The sequence below is a fragment of the Cyprinodon tularosa genome, unplaced genomic scaffold (genome assembly GCF_016077235.1).
Source record: "Cyprinodon tularosa strain WSP-4 unplaced genomic scaffold, ASM1607723v1 ctg349, whole genome shotgun sequence".
NCBI lineage: Eukaryota > Metazoa > Chordata > Actinopteri > Cyprinodontiformes > Cyprinodontidae > Cyprinodon > Cyprinodon tularosa.
Window position 1 is genome coordinate 1,112,957 of NW_024039062.1, and position 26,580 is coordinate 1,139,536.

The window sequence follows — 26,580 nt, forward strand, 5'->3', positions numbered from 1 at the left end:
GTTTTGGTTGATTAGACTTTTTTATTTTTATTCCACCCTTCAATTTTTGCAGCTAATTGAAAAGTCATTAAATACACATTCAAATGAATTAAACACACTGTAGTAAACAGATAAATGGAGGCAGAAGATGTCTTTCAGTCATCAATGCACACATTCAGCGACACACAGGAGCTCTTTCAAACTTGGTACTGTTTCATTCACAACACCTGTCCCATCAACCAGGAATCAGAATCAGAAATACTTCAATAATTTAAAATCCTCCTTCTCACATATAAAGCCTTAAATGGCCAAGCTCCATCTTATATCAGAGATCTGATTGTTCCTTATGTTCCTAACAGAGCACTTCGCTCTCAATCTGCAGGTTTACTAGTGGTTCATAGAATTTCTGAAAATAGAATGGGAGGCAGATCTTTTAGTTATCAGGCTCCTCTCCTGTGGAAACAACTACCAGTTTTAGTCCGTGAGGCAGACACCCTGTCTACTTTTAAGGCTAGGCTTAAAACTTTCCTTTTTGATAAAGCTTATAGTTAGATTGGCTCAGGTTATCCTGAGTTGTCTCTATAGTTATGCTGCTATAGGCTTGGACTGCTGGAGGACATAGGGACCCCCATTTCATCATTCTGCTTCATTCTCTCTCGTTTCTCCTATTCTGCAGAATCTGTTCAATCTCTAACGTTCTGCTCTCTCTGCTTTTCCTCAGAGTAGCTTTGCCTCGTCTGTTCGTGTTAAGCTGTGACGCCATCCTAGAGAGAAACATCAGCTGTGCTGCCGCCATCAACACCCTTGTTTATAGATGCTGAAGATCGGCCTGTTTTCCAGTGTAGTCCTGTTTCTCTGACCGTGACTGGCTGGATGTGCTCTCTTCGTCCTCTGGCATGGGAGCTCGCACGGAGCTCGTCTGCCTGGCTGTGTGTTTCCTGGATGGGGCCGCCTTTTACAGCTGCTTTTTGTGTCTCTGCTTCTGTCTCCTTGAACCCCAGTCGGCCTCGGCAGATGGCCGCTCACACTGAGCCTGGTTCTGCTGGAGGTTTCTTCCTATTAAAAGGGAGTTTTTCCTCTCCACTGTCGCTACAAGCATGCTTAGTGTGAGGGACTGTATTTGAGTCAATCAGTCAATGCAATCAACTGGTTTTCCTTAGACAGAAAACTTTGAATTAATTTGACTGTATGATCTGGTTGAACTGTAAAGTGCCTTGAGATTACTTGTGTTGTGAATTTGGCGCTATATAAATAAACTGAATTGAATTGAATTGAATAATCCCAGGGCGAAAATACTTTTGTTACATTACTCCATATGTAATACATTGACTATAGGACCAGTTTCATATAACACAATTTCATACAATATATTTATAATTAGGGGGTCCCATCTCGCCATCATTGCCTGGAAAACATTGAAGACCCCTGGTTTAGAGGGTTTTAGTGTTTGTCTTGTCTCCTGATCGTGCCCTGGCTCCTAGGTGGGGTACAGTTTTAGGTCCTGCAAGCCTGGTTCCTAGGTGGAGACCAGTCTAAAAAGTTCTGCAGATATCCTGGTACCATGACTTGTCTCTGTCCCTCAACTGCTGAGCCTGCCTGTCTGCATCTGTGGGTGCCTCATGGAACTCTGAACATCCCTTCACACTCATTGGATTCCTGGAACTCTGAATCTGTCTGTTCCTGTGTGGATAAGAACCCCTGACTGGGCTGCAGACTCCTGGATTCCAGAACTGTTCTGTCTGATCTGTTTTCCCTGACCTGGATCAGTCTCCTGGCTGCTCACTGGGGTTGCTGCACTGGGAACACTATGCTGCGTCGCAGCTCATTTGACCGTCCACCAATTAGATCAGGGGTGTCAAACTGGTTCCAGAAAGGGCCGTGTGGCTGCAGGTTTTCTTTTCAACCAATCAATAGCACACCAGACTCCATTCATCTCATCAAGTGAGTCCAATCTGAACATGATGACTTGATGAGATGACTGGGGTCTGGTGTGCCATTGCTTGGTTGGAAAGAAAACCTGCAGCCACACGGCCCTTTCTGGAACCAGTTTGACATCCCTGAATTAGATCCTGCCTTCCTCGAAGAGGATGGACTGAACTGTTAAACCAGATTTTCAGTGATTGGGCGGCTATCCCCCCAAAAAGAGGGTAAATAAAAACTAATGACTGCTCTTAAAAGCATTTCTATAAAATTCTTACATCATATTACTTAAATTATGGCTTAATTATAATATAATATAATATAATATAATATAATATAATATAATATAATATAATATAATATAATATAATATAATATAATATAATATAATATAATATAATATAATATAATATAATATAATATAATATAATATAATATAATATAATATAATATAATATAGATTTGATTTAAAGCTGTTGAACAAAACTCTATTTCCCAGGATGCTTCACTGTTAAATGCACGTGTCAACGTTGCCACCGGACCGGACTGAACGTCACATTCCTGCATTCCCTTTTCCTTCAGCGTGAGACGTCGGAATTGCCACAGGACTGCTAATCTCCTTCCTCTCTCATTTTCTCTTGGACAAACACTCATGACACGGTGGATTTGATTTCGCAGTGTGATCCGGGGTTCTCCAAGGACCAGAATCTCCATTTGGTAAGGATTAACCAACAGCTGAAAACGGTTTTCAGTTGGAGTTCTTAAAAAAAGAAAAACCGCTGAAACCAGACAACACTTTGATACTGGGAGCAGCCAGGACAGAATGGTGTGTCTGTGAGCAGACTGGTTATCATTTTACAGCCACTGGCGCAACCTGTTGAAGTGTTAATGTTTACACAGAGCATTTTGAAATTCGTATTTGCGGTCTGTTGTTATTGTTGTGTGATGCTAACGTTAGCCAGCTGGTTAGCTGCAAAGCTTGCGTCACCATTGTTACCGGCGGACAGAGACGGACGGACCGGGGCGTGGAGGCGGATTCAGATGCAGATCTGTTACTTTATCATCGCCTTTGTGTTGCAGGGGTTTGTAACCATATTAACATCGTCACTCCAGCATGCAGTACTGCTATTATTCTAAATGGGTGTGGTTAGGTGGTATAAACATGTAAACTCACAATCATTGTAGTATTTCAGTTTATCTGCATTGAGCTAGCTTCATATCAGTCTCAGCTGATGACCCCTCACAACAAAGAGAAGATCACTGCTCTGCTGCAGCTGTTCAAAGACCACAAGTGGATCAATAGTATCTGTAACACAGCAGTTAAAAAAAAAAAGAAACAAACCGGATGTAATGGTTATATTACTGGTTATTACATGTTATTAACTTAACCTCCAATATTTAAAGTCTCTATATGATAATGTTGACAGTCCTGTCATTACTTAACTGTTACATAACCTCTGAAGCATGTGCACACAGGTCCTGATTGTTACATTAAAGCTGAGTCCAGTTTTCTTCATTCCTAGCGTTCCTGTTTTCAATGCATCAGATTTACTTTGGTGAAATACAAGAATGTTGGCAGACTTTTTTTTTTCTAAAAGAGACTGCATTAGGATTGGGAATTGATAAGATTTTCACGATTCCGACTCCCTTATCCTGTGAAAATATTTGATTCCTTATCAATTCTCGTCACAGTCTTAATCTAATGGAGAATTTGTTTAATGAAAAAGCATTACTGTAAAATTTCAAGATATAAGCTCATCTCCCCCTGATTTAAATAAAGGAGCGTCACCTTTCCTCGCTCCATGAACTGCGGAGCAATTTCGGAGCATGTTTCGTTATATCCATTGCAATAACTAGAATCAAGTACGAATTCCACCTACTAGTAGTTCTAATTAAACATGCTTTGAAGGGCTGGATTTACCAGAAAGGCACACTCCCTTAATAACCCCAAAGAGAGGTAGGAAATTGGTTTATTTCCAGAAATGGCATATGATTTACTAGGAATCACATTAAGCACAGCCCGTGATATAAAACTAGCTACTTACCACCAGAGTTGCCTTCCATGCTGGTCGTAACTTTAGCTTCTGTCCGAAGCATCAAAAATACGGCATTCATTAAAATGTATGCCATGTTGTGTGCGCAGGTGTTTCTGCATGTTTGACAAATTTCCTCCCGCTGTTGTGATACCACTTTGCAATGATTGCAAAGCGCCTTGTTGCCATCTTTTTCTTTCTTAAAATGAATCCAAACATTCGATCGCTTTACCACATGGGACGCCATTATTTTTATTTTTTTTTTTTGCTTTTCTAGACTTACGCCTGGTCACGTCGTACTTGCTTACTGAATGCCGTGTGCATAACTTGCGTATAAAACGTGCTGCCCAGCGCTAGGCTCTGGTGCTGCCTGGAATTGTTAAGAGAACCGTTAAGCGAGCTGCCAAACGGTGCCATGGAATTGGAACAAATCTGGTTTTCGATTCCCATCCATAGAGAACATGTCTCTAAAGAGAAGGCTAGGGTTGTTTGATATATCCACGTGAATAAAAGTCTATTTGTAGGGTATTAAAAGCACACCAAATAACAGAATACATTGACCCATATCAATTAAAGAGAGCGAAGTGCTCTGTTAGGGACATAAGGAACAATCAGATCTCTGATATAAGATGGAGCTTGGCCATTTTAGGCTTCATATGTGAGAAGGAGGCTTTTAAATTCTATTCTTGATTTAACAGGGAGCCAATGAAGAGAAGCCAGGATATTAATTTTCATCAGAACTCTGGCTGCATTAAAAAGAACTTTTTGATGCAATTGATTTATGTTAAAAATGATATGTCATTTATACTTCTGACGCTTAGCCTCTGCAGCCGTTAAATCGGTCTCTGTGTGTGGCCACGCCCCCCGAGCAGAGACTCTGCAACCGTCGAAGCACACCTAAAAAAAGCCTGACTACACGTCCGAGGGTCGCAAACCCACGCAGACCTCAAGCGGAAGTGCGCAGACAAAAGGAAGCTGTGATTTGTCCTTGGTATGCCTTTCCGGCTGTGTGTGTGGTCGTCCTTCTCGATTCAGTGCCAGGGCGCGCCATTTTTAAATTAATAACAACAATGGATAACCACAGCGAGAGGTTGATCTAGGAGGTTCGGAAGTACTACCACTTGTACAATGCCTCAGACGTGTTTTGAAAAATTAACACTCCCGCCACCGCCACCGAAGAAGTTCTCGTGACCATCCACCAAAGTTCTCGCGAATTCTCCAATAGGCTCCCCCTTGCGCTTTGGCGGGAAACTGCTGTGCTTACCTTGAAATTCCAGACCGACATTGCTGAAGCATACCAGCAAAACTGGTTCGCGACCAGACGCAAGCGACATTTGATGTGTGCGGTTGCAGAAGTATAATCCGCCCTTTAGTCTGTTTTATTCTGTTAAGGTCTCAGCCTCAGTTTGTTATTGAAAAACTTGGGTTTGGAAATATTAGTAGCCTATATCAATAAGTAAACTTAAGGTACACACTACAGAGCCAAGTGATTAACCTTCTAGATCTGATGAATGATGCAGTGAAATGAAACATCTCTGTATAGCTCTATAAAATATTTCTATAAAAGTTTGCTTTGCATAATGGAACTTAGGAGTATCATATACACTTTACCGGTAATTGTTCAGTTAGGATGTCAGTGTTACAGTAAAATGTTTTTCTCTCCATGTTTTTTTTTAGCCTTAGCGCATGTCCAACTGGGATTGATGCTGCTGCTGTTACACTGCTGCAAACATATGAGCATGACCAGCAAATTAGCTTCAAACAGGCCTACGGTGCAACGTGTATTGCATGGATGCTGTGTTTTAAAGGATGTGGAGGCTGAACAAACTCAGCTTTATGAGGAGGAGAGAGTGGGAGCAGTCAGCAGAAAACAGAAGCACCCTGAGTCACAGAGCGTCGCAGTGATCCATTCTTTTTTCAGTGGGAGCTGCTGCTCATTAGCTTGCTGTTGCTGCATGGACGAGTGTGTGGGAAAAGTGAAATGAGTAGTGATTACATATTTGATGATTCAGGAAAACAAAACACCGGCTCAAAGGTGAGAAATCAGAGCAGTTACAAAAAAAAAAAAAAATAGATAAATTGCTGGTCTACAACAAAATGAAAGATAATTTACTGTGTTATTAATGAATTTTCTGTGGCTTATTGTTTGCTAGCATGCTGCTGTTTGTTTTGCCATCATCTCAGATGTTTGGGTCTAAGAAGTAATGGCGACATCCTCTCTGGAAAATAACCTGCATTGCCTCTTTGTTCCTGTTGGAATATTGGGAATTATTCCATGACTGTGCATAGATACGGACAACATGGCTTTGTGGGGCTACAGCCTGAATGGTGCCACAGTTCTGCACATGCCCAATCCTCTGCTATTAGGTCACAACAGAGACATAGAGAAACAACGGGGTTATTGTTATAATGGTGCACATAAGTTAACACACCCCCCTGACCCCTCGTGTTGCGTTTAAAGGTTATTTGCTGCAGGTGGGTTTTCATCTGGTCTCCCATGTGTTTCCTACCAGTAAATATCTACTGAGAAAATATGTGATGCAGGTTCTCTGCTGTACCGACTTAATGTATATTCAACAGTTACAAGCAGACAGACAGAGAGTTTTAGCACAGGTTCTGTGACATGAAAAAATATTTACCTCCCCTTGTTGTAGCTTTAAACTCTAATTATGGCTTCAAACTCGAAAGCATTTGAGGAAAGAGGAGTCACCAATGACTTATACAATTAAAAGTTTCTCCAAATCCATAAAAAAAATGTATGTATTTAATTCATGTTCTAAATAGATGAACATCTATCGTTGTTTTTAGTTGTCAGTTTAAGGAGATTCTACAATATATTGTTGCTCTAATAGGTCTCTCTATGAAAACCTTAAGCCCCATGAGTAGTTTTCTTAGACGAATTAGACCAGATTAGACGAATTATCAGCTCCGCCTGTATAGGCTGAAATCATTGACTCGGTCTCCTACTGGGAAGGCCGATTCTACATTTCCTCTATTTGGGATGAGAGGATTATAGTTCTCACCACTGCAAACCACTACTGCAGGGGTCTTCAACATTTTCCAGGCCAAGCACCCCTAAACTGATGGCGAGATGGAGCGGGGGACCCCCTAATTATACATATATTGTATGAGATTTTGTTATATCAAACTGGTCCTATAGTCACTCTATTACAGATGGAGTAATGTAACAAAAGTAATTTCACAGTGGGATTATTAAAGTATTTGTGATTCTGATTCCTGGTTAAGGTGTTGTGAATGAAACGGTGCCCAGCTTGAAAGAGCTCCTGTGTGTCGCTGAATGTGTGCATTTAAGACTGAAAGACATCTTCTGCCTCCATTTATCTGTTTACTACAGTGTGTTGAATTCATTTTAATGTGTATTTTAAGACATTTCTATTAGTGGAAAAAATTGCAGGGGGGGAATATTAAAAAAAAGTTTCATCAACCTAAACTTTCGCGACCCCCATGCCGTACCTCCATGGACCCCCTGTTGAAGACCTCAGCACTACTGGATCTGCCTGTTGTAGCTTGACCATTAATGATGTTGCCTTGCATCAATAAAACCCAAGGTCACATTTAAAGTTAAGCTAGTCAGTTTTTGTTTTGGTGTTGAAATCTTTCTAGACTCACCACATAGCAGTCATCCGCTGTCACCAAAAAATGAGAGGATGCTTGCTGTGGTCTTCATATATATATATTAGGCATGCAACTGACGATTATTTTGCAAAATCAATTAATGTCGCCTATTTTTTCGATTTAGTCGATTTATAATCGATTAACCAAAGGTTCCTTGAAGAAAATGTTTTATTAAATTAAACCAGGTGAAACTACAACTTTTCCACTTGAGGAGCTCTTGATCGAGCATATTGACAAAAGATTTTTATCTTAAATGCAAAATGTTTACAAGGTTACAGAAGACATTTTTGACTTAATGTACATTTGTTACAGAAGAAGCCTGAATAGATCTGCTCCTATGGATATAGCACATTTTTGCAAATAACTGATCTAGAATTTTCTTTAATATCAGGACAGGTTCAGATATATTAGATCTAATGGGTACATTTCTATAACTAGCAGTTGGAAAGCCAAATAATTCTGTTAAAATGTTTGGATGCAAAATACTGACCTCTGTGTTATTGTAAAAGACCCAATTATTTCCCAAAACAATGAAAACTGAAGCTGCATGATTAAAACGGCTCTCCTCTTAACCCCCTGATATTTTCTTAACCATGTTTCTTTCAGAGATGGGTAATACTGATCATACTTTACAGAAATCTCACACACATTTAACCTACTACTATGCTGTTACCTTGAATTCCCTACATGAATTGTTTGTAGAAAATAAAATGTTTGCACAAATGACTCTTATTAATATAATGCAAAAAGTGCTCCTTTTTTGTGTTCACTATGTTTTCAGGATCTACATGGTGTTGGTTGAACCTGTCATTGTGCCGTCTGGTGCCACGCTGCGGCTGTCTGGGTTATTTAGTATCCGTCTGAGTGGCTCTGGGCCCCGGGCACAGTGGTCGATTGAAGCTAGACAGCACACACAGCTTTGCATTTTAGAGCGCTGATCTGTCCTTGTGGTCAGAACAGCTGCAGCAGGCTGTAGGGATGTTCTCTGGACCCACTGAATATTGTTAGTAGACACCTTTCATCGGGGCTTGGTCTGCCATTTCTTTTGGTGTCAGTCAAATTCTAATGTGATAAATTCACATTTTTGAACATTATTTAAAGTTCACTTTAAGAAACAACAGACAATGTACATTTGTTGGAATGAATAAGCAATTTAGAGCTTTTCATGACAAAAAAAGGAAAATTTGAATACATATATAACCATACTTTTTTGTGGAAATGCTAAACCATCTCTTATATATCCTTTTAAACTTTCTCTTGAGTTTATTTCTGCATACGTTGTTAAGTTAAGTCATCAATGTTGGGTTAAAAGTGTTACTGGCAGAGTATGGCAGGCAGCTCTTTGCTGGGACAGCTGGTAGAGTTGAGGAAACAAGGATGAATGGGTGGAAACAAGAGGAAGCTGGTGAAGAAAGGGACAAAGAAAGGGCCAAGGGACCTTAGCATCTGTTAAGACCTATGAAGTGAGCTGCAAGTAAAGAAAACACCCAACAGATCACTATATATTGAGTTCATTTTGCTCTTTGGACTCTATCATTTCTTTTCTCATCCAGCATCCAAATGTATTTTAATCAGGGCCAATTAAAAGAATCTGCATCTGGTTGCACCTATTAACACATACTTTAAATTTATTTATAGTTTAAGTTAAATATAGGGCTGCAGCTAACAATCATGCAAATTGATTAATCTGTTTTTTTTTTTCGATTGATTGAATTGATTAATAATTAGACAGCCAAAGATTCTTTAAAGAAGTCTTTTTACGAAATTAAATGTGATGAAGCTCAAACACCTTCCTCTTAAGGAGGCCTGGACAGAGCATATTGACAGTTTTTTTTTTTTTTTTATCTTAAATGCAAAGAGTCTATTTTGTTTTTACAATCTTGGTATAATTACTGCTCTTAGAGGATTGCTCTATCAGATAAAGGCATGTTTTAGAGTCTCTATACTCCAGTTATGGATGAGTCGATTATTAAATTACTTGATCATTATTTCAACAATCGATTAATCATGATTGATCCGATTTATTATTCAACCCTAGTTAAATATCTAAATGGCTCTCCATTTAGATAGACGGGTAAATATTTTCAGTTTTGGGCTGTTTTTGTTTGGGGGGGATGGGGGATTATAATTAACTGGAATTAATCACATATTTTGCTTTATGCACAGATGAACAGAACAGTTTCTCTAACATATAGCTCTGTTAATTCATATAAAGTAGTTTTGGTGGTTTTCCCCTCTAAGGGGGTGTCGTACTCATAAACTTCATTTAATCTGAGACAATATTCATTAGTCGCCTTCCCTATGTGCATTTGGGAAAGTGCAAATTGAGATTTCATCTAATGCTGTTTGTGTTTCCAATTTTGAAGGATCAATGTCTATTCTTGATTAGAGATCCAATGAGCTTCCAGCCTTCAGCCTTTCAAATTTGTCTACTAGTGCCATGTATACTTAATGAAGACTTTTCTATGTTTGGGTCAGGCAAATCCTTGTTTTAATCTTCTCCTGCTCTCCCGTTCTTCAGGCACCCTGCTGGGATGTTGGTACCTTGGCTTGTTGACTTTCTAATGAGCAAAGGTCAAGCTAGTGTTACTTGGCATCTATTAGAAATGTTGAGTTTATTCTCTTAGAATCCTGTAACTTAAACGTTGTAGGGAAGTAATTTTAAATTTCAAATCATTCTGGCTTAAACATGTATATAAATGTATTCTTTATCAGGCCATATTGTCCCAAAAGTTAGAAAATTTGTATAAAAAAAAAAAAATCCTTAGAAGGAGTGGGATTTAATATAATGTTTAACGTTTTGGATCCACGCTACGAGTTGCCCAGCCGCAACCGCTATTCCATGTACAGGTGCTGGTCATAAAATTAGAATATCATGAAAAAGTAGATTGATTTCAGTAATTCCATTTAAAAAGTGAAACATGTATATTATATTCATACATTACATACAAACTCATATATTTCAGATGTTTATTTTGTTTAATTTTGATGATTACAAATGACAACAAATGAAAATCTCAAATTCATCATATCAGAAAATTAGAATATTACTGAAGACCAATAAAAACAAAGGATTTATAGAAATGTTGGCCAACTGAAAAGTATGAACATGAAAAGTATGAGCATGTACAGCACTCAGTATTTAGTTGGGCCTCCTTTGGCCTGTATTACTGCAGCAATGCGGCGTGGCATGGAGTCGATCAGTCTGTGGCACTGCTCAGGTGTTATGATAGCCCAGGTTGCTCTAATAGTGGCTTTTAGCTCTTCTGAATTGTTGGGTCTGGTGTATTGCATCTTCTTCTTCACAATACCCCATAGATTTTCTATGGGGTTAAGGTCAGGAGAGTTTGCTGGCCAATTAAGAACAGGGATACCATGGTCCTTCAACCAGGTACTGGTAGCTTTGGCACTGTGTGCAGGTGCCAAGTCCTGTTGGAAAATGAAATCTGCATCTCCAAAAAGTTGGTCAGCTGCAGGAAGCATGAAGTGCTCTAAAACTTCCTGGTATGTGGCTGCGTTGACCCTGGACCTCAGAAAACACAATGGACCAACACCAGCAGATGACATGGCACCCCAAACCATCACTGACTGTGGAAACTTTACACTGGACTTCAAGCAACGTGGATGAAGTGCCTCTCTTCTTTTCCTCCAGACTCTGGGACCTTGATTTCCAAAGGAAATGCAAAATTTACTTTCATCAGAGAACATGACTTTGGACCACTCACCAGCAGTCCAGTCCTGTTTCTCTTTAGCCCAGGCAAGACGCTTCTGACGCTGTCTGTGGTTCAAGAGTGGCTTGACACAAGGAATGCGACAGCAGAAACCCATGTCTTTCATACGTCTGTGTGTGGTGGTTCTTGAAGCACTCACTCCAGCTGCAGTCCACTCTTTGTGAATCTCCCCCACATTTTTGAATGGGTTTTGTTTCACAATCCTCTCCAGGGTGCGGTTATCTCTCTTGCTTGTACACTTTTTTCGACCACATCTTTCTTTCCTTCCCTTCGCCTCTCTATTAATGTGCTTGGACACTGAGCTCTGTGAACAGCCAGCCTCTTTAGCGATGACCTTTTGTGTCTTGCCCTCCTTGTGCAAGGTGTCGATGGTCGTCTTTTGGACAACTGTCAAGTCAGCAGTCTTCCCCATGATTGTGTAGCCTATAGAACTAGACTGAAAGACCATTTATAGGCTTTTGCAGGTGGTTTGAGTTAATTAGCTGATTAGAGTGTGGCACCAGGGGCCATCAATTTTGAACCTTTTCACAATATTCTAATTTTCTGATATGATGAATTTGAGATTTTCATTTGTTGTCATTTGTAATCATCAAAATTAAACAAAATAAACATCTGAAATATATGAGTTTGTATGTAATGTATGAATATAATATACAAGTTTCACTTTTTAAATGGAATTACTGAAATCAATCTACTTTTTCATGATATTCTAATTTTATGACCAGCACCTGTATGTACGCTGAATGCAGAGAGAAAGTTTCACAAAATATTAAAAATGTGCAGTTCTTTGCCACCACAAGCGACCTCTGGTCCAGCCGCACGTCAGAGCCTTATTTGAGCTTAACCATACATTTCATCAGCAACTGGGAGCTATGTAATGCAACACTTGCAGACAGCCTATTTTCCTGATCATATCATCATAGATTGCACAGATTACATCTAGACTTGCACTATATTTGCAGTTCCATAGTAGTTTTTGTTTCTAAAGACTTTAGAAATTATACAAATCTATTGTTTAATGTAATATTTTTTTTAAACTCAAGTTAGTTTCTGTGTGCATTCTTTTTTCTTTTACTTTATTAGAACAGTCAAGATTTTAAAGTAATAAAACTGCACTACAGGTAGAATTTTAATTTATTTTGACTGTAGTTACTTGAAAAATATAACTAATTTGTAATTGTTTTACTCAGGAGTTATTGCATTTTTATACTCTTTGGTGTGTTTACAATATAGAAATAAAAAAATAAGTTTGTTAGCACTGCTGTGATTCTCTAATTTTAATAAACTTGTTCATTTATTACATTTTTCTCTTCTTTGCATGCAATTGAAGTTATGTTGGTCATATCTAAAAAATTGTGATAAATCGAGATCACAATAATATAATCAAAAAATCGTGATATTTAATTTTTGTTAATTGGGAACCTTCCCCCACAACAATCCCGACCCTTGATAATAGACCAATCACATTCACTTTATTCACTCATGTAAAGTCGGGCTATACTCTGAAAAATTCGGAACTGTAACCGTTCCTGTCCCTGCGACTTTAAAGGGCTCTGTGAAAACTTCCAAGACTAATGCACATTTTGAATTTCATATGAAGCAACCCTCAGAATTTAGTCAACAGTCTAGTTTAGCACAGTCCAGACCTAATTTGTTTTGTTTCCTGTACACTGAGCACATACAAGGATAACTGGAATTTTATATGTATGTTAAAGCAAACCAATGAATTACCTGATTGTGACTTTGAATAAAAAATACTGACAAAACAACAATTATTGTTATTTAGATTTTTTTAGTGCATCACAACATTCCTAATCATAACATGATGTTGGAAATATATTTATCCAGACAAAAATACAAAGATTTGCGTACCAATCAATATAAAAAAATCAATCTATTGGCAGCAGTTTGCCTTCAGGCACAAGTTTAGGCTTTGTGTCAAGGAGAAAGGTAAGACGTCCCCCTTAGATGCAGCAATGACCCGTTTGTATCCGTCAGACTAGCACAGATATTGCGATTTAATTTAGATTTCCCTTTGCATTAACCACTGTCATGTAGATCTTTAAATCCGGGGTTGAGGTTTTTTCATGACCTTGAAAACTTGTTGAAAACTGTTTGTTAAATTGTGAGTATATTGCATTATATTACATTGTAATTAATTGCCCAGGACTAATTTCTACCGATGTTACCAAATTCATAGAGACTTTGAGTTTTTTTTCGTGGTCTGTTTTCTTTATGTGGATTTTGTACAGCTAAACATATAACTGTAGAGAAATCAGTTTAAGCAGGTCCCAGATTATTTTTAGAATATGTTTTTAAGGATATAAAATATATAGTCAGTAGGTTTTTAACTTACTGGTAAGGGCATGATCCTTTTGTCTGTAACAGGTAAATCATTCTGCCACATCTAGTCCACTTTAAACTGACCCTCATTTAGGACCTTTAGTGCAGGAGCTATTACAATGGAGTGAACCCTGATCTATGCCAAACAGGTTCACCTGGACCCTTTTTGAGAAGGTCTCAGTCGTCTTCCAAATGGACTCTGGTGCTGTATAGATCTGATCCCAACTACAAAAAGCAAACACCTTTTTGGACTTGGCAAGCCACCGTAGCAGAAAATAATTTGAAAGTCATACCTTAGCCAATGGTGTTTGTACCAGACTCTTAAAATGGTTTAACAAATGTAATTTAAAAAAATATATGCAAATCAGAGGCTGCATTAAGGACTTTCATAGTAGCATCCTTTATTTCCAGCTCTGTGTTCTGTCTTGCCTTCTGACCAACTGGAGCAAAGATCATCCCATATGTTGCTTGGTTAAGCTATAGTCCAATGGGATCAGTGATCAGAAAAAATGCTCATTGCGTTTTGAACCATTCAATCAACTTTTAGGATCAATTAATTTGAAAGTCTGACAATTTTGGCCACCAACTAATTTATCGGTGCATATCTGCAAAGTTATGAATCATTCTTGACTTTGCTAAGATCCAAGCATGTAGAGCTTTTTTATTTTTCTCTCTTTCTAGTGATTTATCTGTTTACTGCTCTGTTTAGACAGCGTTAGTGTTTTATATTTGCTGCTGAGATGATCAGAAAGTAGGAACTTCTGTAGTCCAACAGCTGCCAAAACATTAGTGTCTTCATCTCAAGTAGCACAGCCAAGGAAAAATTTGTTTTTGATAAAGCATTTGCATGTTTACATTTGAAATTGTGCACTCTTCCCTTGCATGATTTTAAATTGGATGCTAATACATTTTTTTAAATGATGAACTTTTTATTATTCATATGCTATTAATGATTAGTTATCACACATCAGCATTCATGTATGGAAGGTTTAAATGGAAATGTCTACAAAGGAAGTCTAGGAAAGATGGACAGCAGCTCCTGTCAGTTGAACAGTAAAACAGGTATGCTGTGGAGTCATATCAACGTGTTGGTATCATAAAAAGCACTATAAAGCAAATAATAAATTTAAGTATCAAAGGCTGAAGAGGTCATAAACCTGGGTTCCTCTTTAGGTTACTACGTTTGAAGGAAACTGTTTTCTCTGGGTGTGAAATGGTTTCATTTTGCTTTGGCTGCAAAGACACAGGCTAATCAAGGTATGAATGGATTATACTGTACTATTGACATGGAAGGATTATAGTTTTGACTCAAGGTCAGGTTATAGACATGTTGGCCTGATGTACAACTGCAATATGTGGGAAAAAAACTGCTGATAGCTTGATAAGCAGGAATTTTAGTTTACTGAAGTTAAGTCAGCAGCTGAACTTCTCTTGTTTCTTGAATCCATTGAACATATTAGAAATGCATACATTATTTTTTTGTTGCTGATAAAGAAACATCTTGATGTACTTGTATGGTTTAGGAGCGCTTTTAAAATAAATGTGAATTTAAAGGTATAATTGACGATAGCTGTGCTTAATTCAAATTTATAAACTACAGAATAAGTTAAAACACAAACAAAAAAAAATGAATTACAAGAATACAGAATGAAATGTTACAACTTATACAAACATTTCAAATACAAATTTCCTCAAACGTTGAAAGTTAGGGTTTATTCTTTTAAATTTATAAGTAAGATCTATTTTCTATGAGAAAGTGAGCTGACTTCACACCAGCGCAGGCTGTTTGTTTTTGTTTGTTGTTGTTATTTTTGTTTTTGTTTCTCATGCCTTTAGTTTCTGATTCTTTTTAAGATCTATAATACATGAAAAAGGAAAGGTGCATGATGAAACCATTTCATCATGCATCAAAGCAGAAGTCTGACTTTCATTTTTAACAAAAAGTGGACAAAAAAAGTATGTGATGGTAATTCATAGATTGAAAATTTAAAGAGTTTCTCCTGTTAATCAGAGCCTGTTACAGAGTTTATATGCTTTAATTAATCTAAATTGGTCAAAATTTAACAAAAAAACACCAAAAAATGATACGGGTGCATTTCAATCAGGTGCCAAAGTTCATTGGAGAGAGTTATACAATATGCTTCATTAATGTAGATAGTCTACTTGTTTGAACCAAAACAAACCATGCAGACTGGCTGTAGCTGACTTGTTTTGATGGAAATGCATAGGACTGGCTCCCCAGCATGTAGACCAGGCTCAGCACATAGTATTCTGCGTGCTCCAGCCATAAATCCTCTTTGCACGGCTGGTGATCAAACCATGATGTAAAGGAGCTTAGCAGCAATAGACAGTCAGGAGGGAAGCCGCTTCCCCGTTGCTCAGGGGTCAGGTGATCCCAAGCGACTCTGACAAAGAGTAAGAGACCAGTTAGACCACAAATAGTTTGAGAGAACATGTGCAGAAAAAGAAAAGTTATTTTTTAACACTCAAATAATCTTTTGAAACTACAGGCCAGGGTGGTTTTCAGTAGGAGGATCAAAGGTGCAAATGAGGAGTGTGGTGTATTTTTTCTGTTACAGCATAGAGGATGTTAAGATTGATTGATTGATTTTATTGATCTCACAGTGGAGAAATGTAATCATTACATCAGCTCAAATAGTCAAAAAGAAGAAGAAAGAAGAGAAGAAGAAGGTGCCAAAGGAAGAAAAAGGTGCATGGGATATGTATAGTACATAGGGTGTATATGACAGCTTTTTTTTTCTTTTCGTTTCTTTTTTTTAGCTGGATAATATTAGTATTTACATGGGTATTTCTATAGATGGGTATTTCTATATATATATATATATATATATATATATATACATTAGGGGTGGAACGGTTCACAAAATCCCCGGTTCGGTTCACGGTTTCGTGGTCACGGTTTTCGGTTCGGTTCGGTATAAGTTGATTGTTACACCGAAATCCCATAAAAATGAATGAAATTAATGAAAAAATCCAAAAAAATTAATGAATTGTAATTATTTTTAATGATCCGCTGAAGCCCTGGATCATTTCCATATGTTTTGCTGCTTTGAAATTAATAATCTCGCGCATGCCCTTTACGATGTCCAAGGAACTCAGAGCGGAGTGGACGGGAGCCACAGTGGAGGCTGTAGGCTTTGCTCTGTGCAGGCGGGGCGGAGCGCTGATGGAGTATGTGGGATTTCGGGGTTAGAATGACATGTTGGTCATGTTGCTGTTAGCATAAACAAAACGTGTTGCACAATGCTTGCACACTGTTGCACTTTTATCCACAACTTTCTTTCCTCGTAGGTCACTCTAAATGCAAAGTGGTCCCATACAGCAGACCTATAAAGTGCTGCTGGCGCGTCTTCCAACTCCTGTTCTTTCCCACTCTCCATACCGACACAATTCTCCACAACAACTGATTTTTCCCTGCTACACCCAGCTAGGCTGCTTCTTCTTCTTCTTCTTGTTTACTACTGGTGGTTGGCTTTGGTCGCAGTACCGCCAACTCCTGCTCTGGAGTGTACACGCTTCGCCTATGAGAAAAAGGAGCAGCGCATGAACCGAACGCAACACACGCGAACCGAACTGAGACAGTTGAACCGAACGGTTCGGACGGTTTTCATAAACCGTTCCATCCCCTATATATATATTAGGGGTGGAACGGTTCACAAAATCCACGGGTCGGTTCGATTCACGGTTTCTGGTCACGGTTTTCGGTTCGATTCGATACATGTTGATTGTTACACCGAAATCCCATAAAAATTTATGAAATTATTGAAAAAATCCCCCCCAAAAAAATGGATTGTAATTATTTTAAATAATCTGCAGAAACCCTGGATCATTTCCGTATGTTTTGCTGCTTTGAATTTAATCATCTGGCGCATGCTCTGTAACCTGACAACAGCCAGATGCTCTCCAAGGGACTCAGAGGGGAGCAGACGAAGCCACAGTGGGGGCTGTAGGCTTTGCTTTGAGCAGCCGGTCTGGAGCGCAGCGGGGGTTGCTGACGGAGTATGAGGGATTTCGGGGTTAGCATGACATGTTGCTGTTAGCATAAACAAAACGTGTTGCACAATGCTTGCACACTGTTGCACTTTTATCCACAACTTTGTTTCCGCCGTCATCGTAGGTCACTCTAAATGCAAAGCGCTCCCATACAGCAGACCTATAAAGTGCTGCTGGCGCGTCTTCCAACTCCTGTTCTTTCCCACTCGCCAGTCCGACACAATTCTCCACAACAACAGATTTTTTTTCCCTGCTACACCCGGCTAAGCTGCTTCGCTTCTTCTTCTTCTTGTTTACTACTGGCGGTTGGCTTTCGTCGCAGCACTGCCACCTTCTGCTCTGGAGTGTAATCGCTTCCTCTATGAGAAAAAGGAGCAGCGCATGAACCGAACGAAACACACCTGAACCGAACCGAGACAGTCGAACCGAACGATTCTGACGGTTTTCATAAACCGTTCCATCCCTAATATATATATATATATATTGCTATTGCACTGGGTGTCAAATTTAATGAAACAGGTTATTAGGCAGGGTATTAACTAGCAATTGCACATTATACATTGCACAAGTTATTGCAGTTGCAGTGTCACATTGTAGAGTCTGGTGGCAGCAGGGATGAATGACCTGCGGTAGCGCCCCTTTTTACAAACAGGGTGGAAGGTGTTGTCCATGATGTAGGTAAGCTTTGGGCAGCACCCTCCTCTCAGCCACTTCCTCCACTTCCTCCAGGGTGCAGCCTAGGACAGAAGCAGCCTTTCTTATTGGTTTGGTCAGTCTCTTTCTGTCCCGCTCTGAACTGCCAGGGGTCCAGCACACAACTGCTAAGAGAAAGGCTGATGCCACCACAGAGTCATAGAAGGTTTTAAGCAGGGGCCTGCTCACTCCAAAGGATCTCAGCCTCCTCAGGAGGTGGAGGCGGTCACTGTGCCTTCTTATACAGGGCGTCGCTGTTATGTGTCCATTCCAGTTTTTTGTTGACATGAACACCCAGATATTTTAAATTCTCCGTGATTTTTTTGTCCTGCCCCTGGATGTTCACAGGGGGGTGAGGTGGGGGTCTTCTTCTGAAACCGATCACCATCTCTTGGGTCTTACTGGTGTTAAGACATAGGTGGTTCTTCTCACACCAGTACACAAAGGTCATGATGACCGATTAATACTCCAGCTTGTTCCCCCCAGAAACACAGCCTACAATAGCAGAGTCATCTGAGAACTTCTGGAGATCACAGCTGTCCGTGTTGTAGGTGAAGTCCAAGATGTAAAGGTTGAAGAGCAACAGAGATAGAACAGTGCCCTGAGGCCACCTCTGCCTGACAGCTGTGCAGCTGCAGGTACTGAGGGTACTGATAGTTAATTGTCCAGGCACCAAGATGTTTGTCCACTCCAGTGTCTTCTAGTTTCCCTCTGAGTAGCTGTGGTCTGATGGTGTTGAAAGCGCTGGAAAAGTCAAAGAACATGACTCTCACTGCGTTCCCGGTGGTCTCCAGGTGGGTGACCGCCCGCTGCAGCAGGTAGATGATGGCATCCTCCACTCCGATGTCAGGTCGGTAAGCAAACTGCAGCAGCTCCAGGATGTGGCTCACCACTGTGCGCAGGTGAGCTAGGATGAGGTGCTCCATGGTCTTCATCAGGTGGGAGGTCACACAGGTGGTCTTCCACAGAGTGGGGACCACCCCTAGGCTGAGGCGCAGGTTGTAAATGTAGCTGAGGACCTTGCAAAGTTCAACAGCACAGTTCCTCAGCGGACTTGGAGGAATGAAATCCAGTCCAGAGGTTTTCCTCTGTTTCAGGTGAGCTGGCTTCTCACCTGCATCGTAGTGACTGTGAGGGTGTAGGGAGGCAGGACAGAGTGTGTGAGTGGGTTGGGGTTGGTGAGAGTGGCGGTGAGGGGGAGGGTAGGTCACTGCTGGCCTGGGGGTTGTAGACATGTTGAGAGTTGAGGACAGGGAGGGGGGAGCTGCTGTGAGGGGGTCAAACTGTGCGGAAAAATCAGTTTAACTCTGCAAAGTTGGTGTTTCTGTCTGCAGCCCTGCTGGTGATGGGACTCAAAAAAGCCGGAGTTGTTCTTGAGTCCCCTCCACACATCTCTGAAGTTATTTTGAGACAGCTGTTTCTCTATTTTCCTCCATTAGAGATCTCACTGAACTCTACGCTGCTTTTCTCTGTTCCCTGAGTTGAAAACACTTTTTTTCTGGTTCAGGAGGACTTTCAGCTCAGGAGTCACCCAGGGATGGTTGTTGGGGAAGCTCCGCAGCCTTCGTGTGGGCACTGTGCCCTCCACACAGAAGGTCATATAGTCAGTGATACATTCAGTCAGGCTGTTGATGTCCTCACCATGAAAGCTCTTGAACATGCTTCAGTTTGTGTTTCTGAAACGATCCCTCAGTTTCTCAGTGGCCTCATCTGAACTAATTTCACAGAAACTTTTCACTTCACCACTGACCTCTCTGTCACTGACCTGTGATTTCTTCACGTTAGATTTCTAACTGGATAAGTAGAAGGTTAATGGTGCCCCCTCTGCTTAAAGGAGGAGCAGATTTAATCCAGCTCCCTGGATTTTCATAGATTGTAATAATCTGAATTAAATGTGAAATCTAATCACAGGTGAAAACATACAAGCTTCATCTGTTGCTTCGTTTCTAACAAACCTTTCTATCTTTACCCTCACCCCTGCTGTGTACAGGTCACCTCCCTCCCTCCTTCCTCCTCCTCCCCTCCTCCCTCCTGCCATCTCTGCGGCGGTTGCCATGGAGAACTCTTCAGTGGCGTCTGCATCGTCTGAGGCCGGAAGCACCCGCTCACAGGAGATAGAGGAGCTGGAGCGCTTCATTGACAGCTACGTCCTGGAGTACCAGGTGCAGGGCATTCTGGGAGACAAGCCAGACGGAGAATTGGAGTTGGACAATGACAGCAAAGAACCACAGGTTAGATGATCGTTTCCTGAAATGTATTGCTCGCTTTGCTCTGAAATCTAATGCACTGCTCTCTCTGATTTGTAAAGACCATAACACAGCAGAAGCTTTCAATGTTCTTTCAACAGTGAATGTAACCATGGAACTGTGAGACCATCAACTGTCTTCATCCACAGTTTAATTTTCGGTTATGTTAAACAGTATAGGGCCCCATGAAATCTGTTTTTTATGTTTTTACAAAATCCCTTCACTGGGTTTTTATTTTTTCTCACTTTCACTTCAAAACTCTACTGTATAAGCCCAGAAAGGTTTTAATTCTGAAGGGAATAATACCTCAATAAATCTACACATCAAAAAAACAAGCAAATGAAAAAATAAAAGTTGTATGGAATTATTAATCTCATGTATTTGACAAAAAAAAAAAGAAAACCTTTTTTCTAAAACTTTAATACTTCATTGAGTTTAATTTCTGTGACTAGTTCTTCTCTTCTTTGAATCCAATCATGATGTGTGTGTACATGCATCAAGGTTTCAATCAGATTAAATCATTTCTGCGTCTGCGGAACTGACAGGTTTTTCGGAAAAATGACGGAAGAAGGCAACGCTAATGTTGCACACATCCACAGTCACAATTATTTTACTCCAAAGGTCTGCATGGGTGACAGTCGGAATTTTTTGCCAGCTGACAGGCATAAACCACCGCTCTCTTCCAGAATGAAACTGATCAGAATCATCAGTCTGACATGTTTACATGAAACATTTTTGATCCGATTAGGTCTTCAATCTAATTAAGTGTGTGCATTTAAACGTAGCTACTGTCATCTATACAATAACCACTGAGCTCTGCTTCTGCTGATGTAATCTTATTCTATGTAATGTGAATGTAGATGTAATTCTTATCATTAAAGTTGCCCTTTTATTATTTGTAATGGCATAAAATTAAATACTTTTCATAACTGACTGTTGGATTAGTAGTGGTGAAACGAAAGTTACGACTGTAACTACGGTTCTATGAATCCCGGATGACCGCCAGAGGCGGTGCTTAAAGCACGAATGATCACTCTTGCGCATGCACAGGTCGAGAATCTTATACCAACATAGTCACGTGTGACCCCCGGTGACACCGGTGTGCCTATATAGTCACGTGACAGCGACAGCTCAGTCCCTTAATCTTCTCGCGAACACACAATGATTCCGAGGGACCGAGCGCTCTGGCGGTCATCCGGGATTCATAGAACCGTAGTTACAGTCGTAACTTTCGTTCTATTTCATCCCTACTGACCGCCAGAGGCGGTGCTTAAAGCACAGATGACGATTACCAACAGAGTCCTGAGGAATCACACACAGAAACAACAACCCAAACATGCCCACCTCACTGGGAAGATGGCGTGCGCTGGGACAGGATCCCCTGCATTGGGTGAGGGGTGGCCAAGTTGACCCTGTAAAACCTAGCAAAGGTATTCGGGGATGACCAAGAGGCTGCTGAGCAAATAGCCTCCAGAGTGAGACCAGTCATAGCGGCCCATGACACACTGACACCCCTGGTGGAATGGCACCGTACACCAGCGGGGGGTTGGAGGCCCCGCTGAATGTACGCCTGTTCCACTACATCCACAATCCAACGCGCAAGGCGCTGTTTAGAAAGGGCCTGCCCCTTGCGGGGCCCCGCGTAGCAGACAAACAGATTATCTGCCTGTCGGAGAGAAGCTGTGAGACTGACATATGTCCTCAGTGCCCGAACAGGGCAGAGAAGCTCATCAGGCCCATCTGTATCAAGGCGAGCAAGCTGGAGGGGCACAGTGTGGCTCGCGGGTGAAGCCACTTTAGGAAGAAACGCCGCATTAGGCAAAAGAGTAACACCCGAACCAGCCGGGTTCCAACGGCAGCAGGACTCGTGAACAGACAGTGCATGTAGTTCACTCACCCGTTTCGCCGAGGCCATGGCGAGGAGAAAAGCTGTCTTCTTCGACACACACTCAAGGCTTGCCCCCGCCAATGGTTCATAGGGAGGAGAGCGCAGGGCAGCGAGGACAATAGAAAGGTCCCACACCGGCACAACAGGGCGTGTGGGAGGGTGCAAACGCCGGGCACCCCTCAAAAACAAGGAAACGTCCTTGTTACGACCCACCGTCTCCCCACTCACCACCGAATGCCAGCAAGAGATGGCAGCCACATAGACTTTTAGAGTGGATGGAGAGCGACCTTGAGAAAGCAGTGCTTGAAGGAAGGTTAAAATAACAGAAACAGGACAGTGTACAGGGTCCTCACTTCTTTCCTGACACCAGCGGCTAAAAGCCTTCCACTTATGGGCGTACACCAGACGCGTGGAAGGGGCCCTGGCGTTAGTCATCGTGTGTCCGATGTCTCCGCCATACTCCGAGAAGGAAACGCCGGGCCCTGCAGTGGCCAGACCCAGAGTCGGAGGCGACTGGGATTGGGATGCAGGATCCGACCGTCCAGCTGTGACAGCAGGTCCTTCCTGCAGGGAAGAGGCATCGGAGAGCTGCAACAGAGCCTGTGCAGCATCGGAAACCAAGTCCTCCCTGGCCACCGGGGGGCCACCAGAAGGAGCTGATGTCCCTCCTGAAGGACCCTCAGGAGTGTTGGGCCTATCAGGGGAAGTGGCGGGAAGGCGTAGAGGAGTGCCCTCGGCCAGTCGTGCGACAGCGCGTCCTGACCTAGGGGACTGGCACTGTCCGACAGGGAGAACCACAGCGGGCAATGTGTCGTCTCTCGGGAAGCGAACAAATCTACGGCTGCTCTCCCGAACCTCTCCCAAATAGTTTCCACTACATCCGGGTGGAGCCTCCACTCCCCGGGTGGTGGACGCCCCCGGGATAGGATGTCGGCAGGAACATTCTGCACCCCCGGGATGTGGGTCGCCCTCAGGCTGGCAAAAAGGGGCTGCCCAGGTCAGAAGCTCCCGGGTCAGCCTCAGTAGCATCAAAGACCGTGTTCCCCCTTGATGGTTGATGTGAAAAACAACCGACGTGTTGTCCGACCGCACCAGGACATGCCTTCCCCGCAGGACCGGGAGGAAGTGCCGCAGCGCGCGGTGCACAGCCTCCAACTCCAGAGCGTTGATGTGGTCCCGCCTCTCTTGTGGAGACCATGTCCCCCGAGCGATCTGTCGCTGCCACAAGGCCCCCCATCCTGTGGTGGACGCGTGGGTAGAGACAACTTCCCAACGGGATGGCAGCAAACCCAGCGGAACTCCCCTTATCATGAATCCTGCCTCTCGCCACTGAGCCAGCGATACGAGGCATTGAGGGGACACCTGCAATTTCCTGTGACGGTGTGACGCACGAGAAGGATCCAGCCTCAGGCTGTTGAGCCACATCTGCAGTGGTCGCAGAGACAGCAGCCCTAGGGGCACTACAGTAGCGGCAGCTGTCAGCTTCCCCAGCAGACGGAGATAGAGAACAAAGGGGGGGCGCCCGACCGGGAAGAAAGGCAGGCAGCATCTGCAGAATGCTCTCGACACACTGAGGCGATGGGCGAGCAGTCATGGAGAGAGAGTCCATCGTGATACCGAGAAACGTTACCTGCTGAGACGGAATCAGGTTGCTCTTCTGCCAGTTCACACAAAGACCCAATAGGTCCATGTGATCGAGCAAGGTGCGCGTGTCTGCAGCAGCTTGAGCTTCTGTGGGCGCACAGACGAGCCAGTCGTCCAAATAAGGCAGGATCTTCAACCCTCTGGCCTGCAGAGGACACAAGGCCGCGGCCATGCACCGAGTGAACACACGCGGGGACAGAGAGAGGCCGAACGGGAGAACCCTGAACTGAAAATGCCTGCCCTGAAATGCAAAGCGGAGAAAACGCCAATGCTGTGGTGCAATCGGGACATGAAAATATGCGTCCTTCAAATCGACCAAGGTGAACCAGTCGCCTGGGGAAATTGCCTGAAGCACGTCCCTGATGCTCAACATGTGGAAGGGGATGGACTTCATGTAAAGATTCAAACCCCTCAGGTCCAAAATTGGGCGGAGTCCCCCAGTCTTTTTGGGAATTAAAAAATACTTCGAGTAAAAGCCCCCTGGGTCCCGCAGGGGGTTGACGGGCAAAATAGCACCCTTGGCCAGCAAGGTGTCTATTTCTTGGCTCAGAGCCTGAGCTTTTACCTGGTCGCGAATCACCGTCATCCTGACTCGACCAGGGACAGGAGGGCGGCGGCGGAACTGTAGCGTGTAACCCCGGGTAAGTGTACACACCACCCATGGATCGGACACAAGAGCGGCCCAGCAACCGAGCTGCTCCGGGGTAAAGTGTCCCACCGCCGGTCCAGTGACGTCATCTCCGAGCCCCCCTGCCCTTCGGGGGGCGGGAGGGTTGCTGAGTTGCCCGCCCAGGTTGAGGAGCGACATTAGCTCGACCCCTCGGTGGATCGTAGTGGCCATGGGCAGGCCTGGCAGCAGGCCCTGCAGCAAACCGTGGCTGCCCCAAGCAAGGTGTAGTCCGGGCAGGACAAGCATATGACAGGGACACAGAGGCACTCCTAGTAGGACGCTGCGCTCGTCTGCGATGCAGACCGGCCAACTGTTGCCTGGTACGCGAGGCCTCGGCCGATCGTTCCAGGGCTGCAAGTGCAGCGGAGCCAAACAACTCCCCAGGAACAACTGGAAGGCCCATCAGGGTCCTTCTACATGCCTCCGTCAGAGGAGACTGAGCCAGCCAGACCTGGCGACGTGCCTGAACAAGGGTAGACAGGACACGTCCAACCTCCCTCGACAGAAGAGCAAATGCATGGAGGGACGCATCCATCAGTCCTTGGGTAGGTGCGTCGATCGCGACGCCCTCCAAGGAAGCCGAGAGACCGAGTAATAAATGCGACAGGGAATTCCCAAGTCGCCCCAAACGAGCCCCAGAGTCATAGGCTCTACAGAGCAGATCGTCAGTGACACGGCACTGAGGACGAGGACACCTGGCATTGGCCCTCAAAGCCTCATCCGGCGCCACAATGAGGGAAGCTATGGCTGGCTCAACCGAAGGCATATGGCCCAAGCCAAGACTGGGCGCATCATGCATGGCCGCCAGTGCCCTGCCGTCAGAGGTCAGCCTCGAGAAGGCCTTAGTGTCTGTCCAACAGGCATGGAGCTCCTTCACATACTCTGCAGACGGGGGAACCATAAAGGACGCCCTAGCAGTAGGACGCCGAAAGAAAGCACTGGAAGCCGCAGGTTGGTCCTGTGGAGCATCCAGATGCAACCGGGCGAGGGCAGTTCTCAGAGCGCCCACTACAGAACCATCCTCCTCTGACTGAGAGCCAGAAGAGATATGTGAACCGGCTTCTGAGAGGAGTGAGCCGGAGTCAAATTGATCCCGAAAATCAGTGCCAGACGCTGCCAGGGAAATGGCATCATCTTCTAAAGCAGAGACTCCCGAACCAACGCTATGTCCTTGGTCAGGGTCTCCAGACATGTCAGCGCCACGCTCGCCCCTAAGGGACTCAAGCAACGCCTTCATCCCTTCTAGTTCAGAAGCGAGCTGGGCCACCTGCCCAGATATGCCCTCCGGAACCCTGGGGCTCCTCTTGCTCCTCTTCCGTGGAGGCCCCATAGCCTCAGAAGACACACGTTTCACAGGCTGGCTGGCGCTTCGAAGGCCAGCCAAACGAGCGTTACGTATGGACAAAGGCAGGACAGAACAATTAGGGCATGCCGCATCAGTCAAGGCCTCTTCCAAATGATCCAGACCCAAACAAGAGGGACACAGATCATGCCCATCCTCCAGCTGGAGAGGGGCCAAACAAGCTCTACAGCACGGCGCGTCCAACATGTCACGCTCACAGGGCTAGGTCAGGTCGAGCCGAATTCGCCACTCTTGACACTCACCGAGCGGACAGATCGGGAGACCCGGTCGAGCAGAGAACGCCACCAGGGGTTCCCCAGCAGCAAGGCCACAAGAGAACTAGCCAAGCACGTTAGCAAAGTAAAAGCAAGCCCGAAAACGGCTGCCACGGTAACAAAAGCAAGCCCGGAAGCGGCTGCCAAAGTGAACAAACAAAAAAAG

General features: G+C 43.3%; 1 protein-coding gene across 3 annotated transcripts in view; it reads left to right on the forward strand.

Moving 5' to 3' along the window:
* The first annotated feature begins 2,457 nt into the window (after positions 1 to 2,457).
* ctif (CBP80/20-dependent translation initiation factor) overlaps positions 2,458 to 26,580 on the forward strand; it is a 72,334-nt gene continuing 48,211 nt past the window's right edge. For all 3 annotated transcript variants that reach the window (XM_038294945.1, XM_038294946.1, XM_038294947.1), the window contains exons 1-2: positions 2,458 to 2,616; positions 20,340 to 20,580. In XM_038294945.1, the coding sequence (XP_038150873.1) occupies positions 20,404 to 20,580 (177 nt within the window). In that variant the 5' untranslated portion in view covers positions 2,458 to 2,616; positions 20,340 to 20,403. The remainder of the gene's footprint in view (positions 2,617 to 20,339; positions 20,581 to 26,580) is intronic.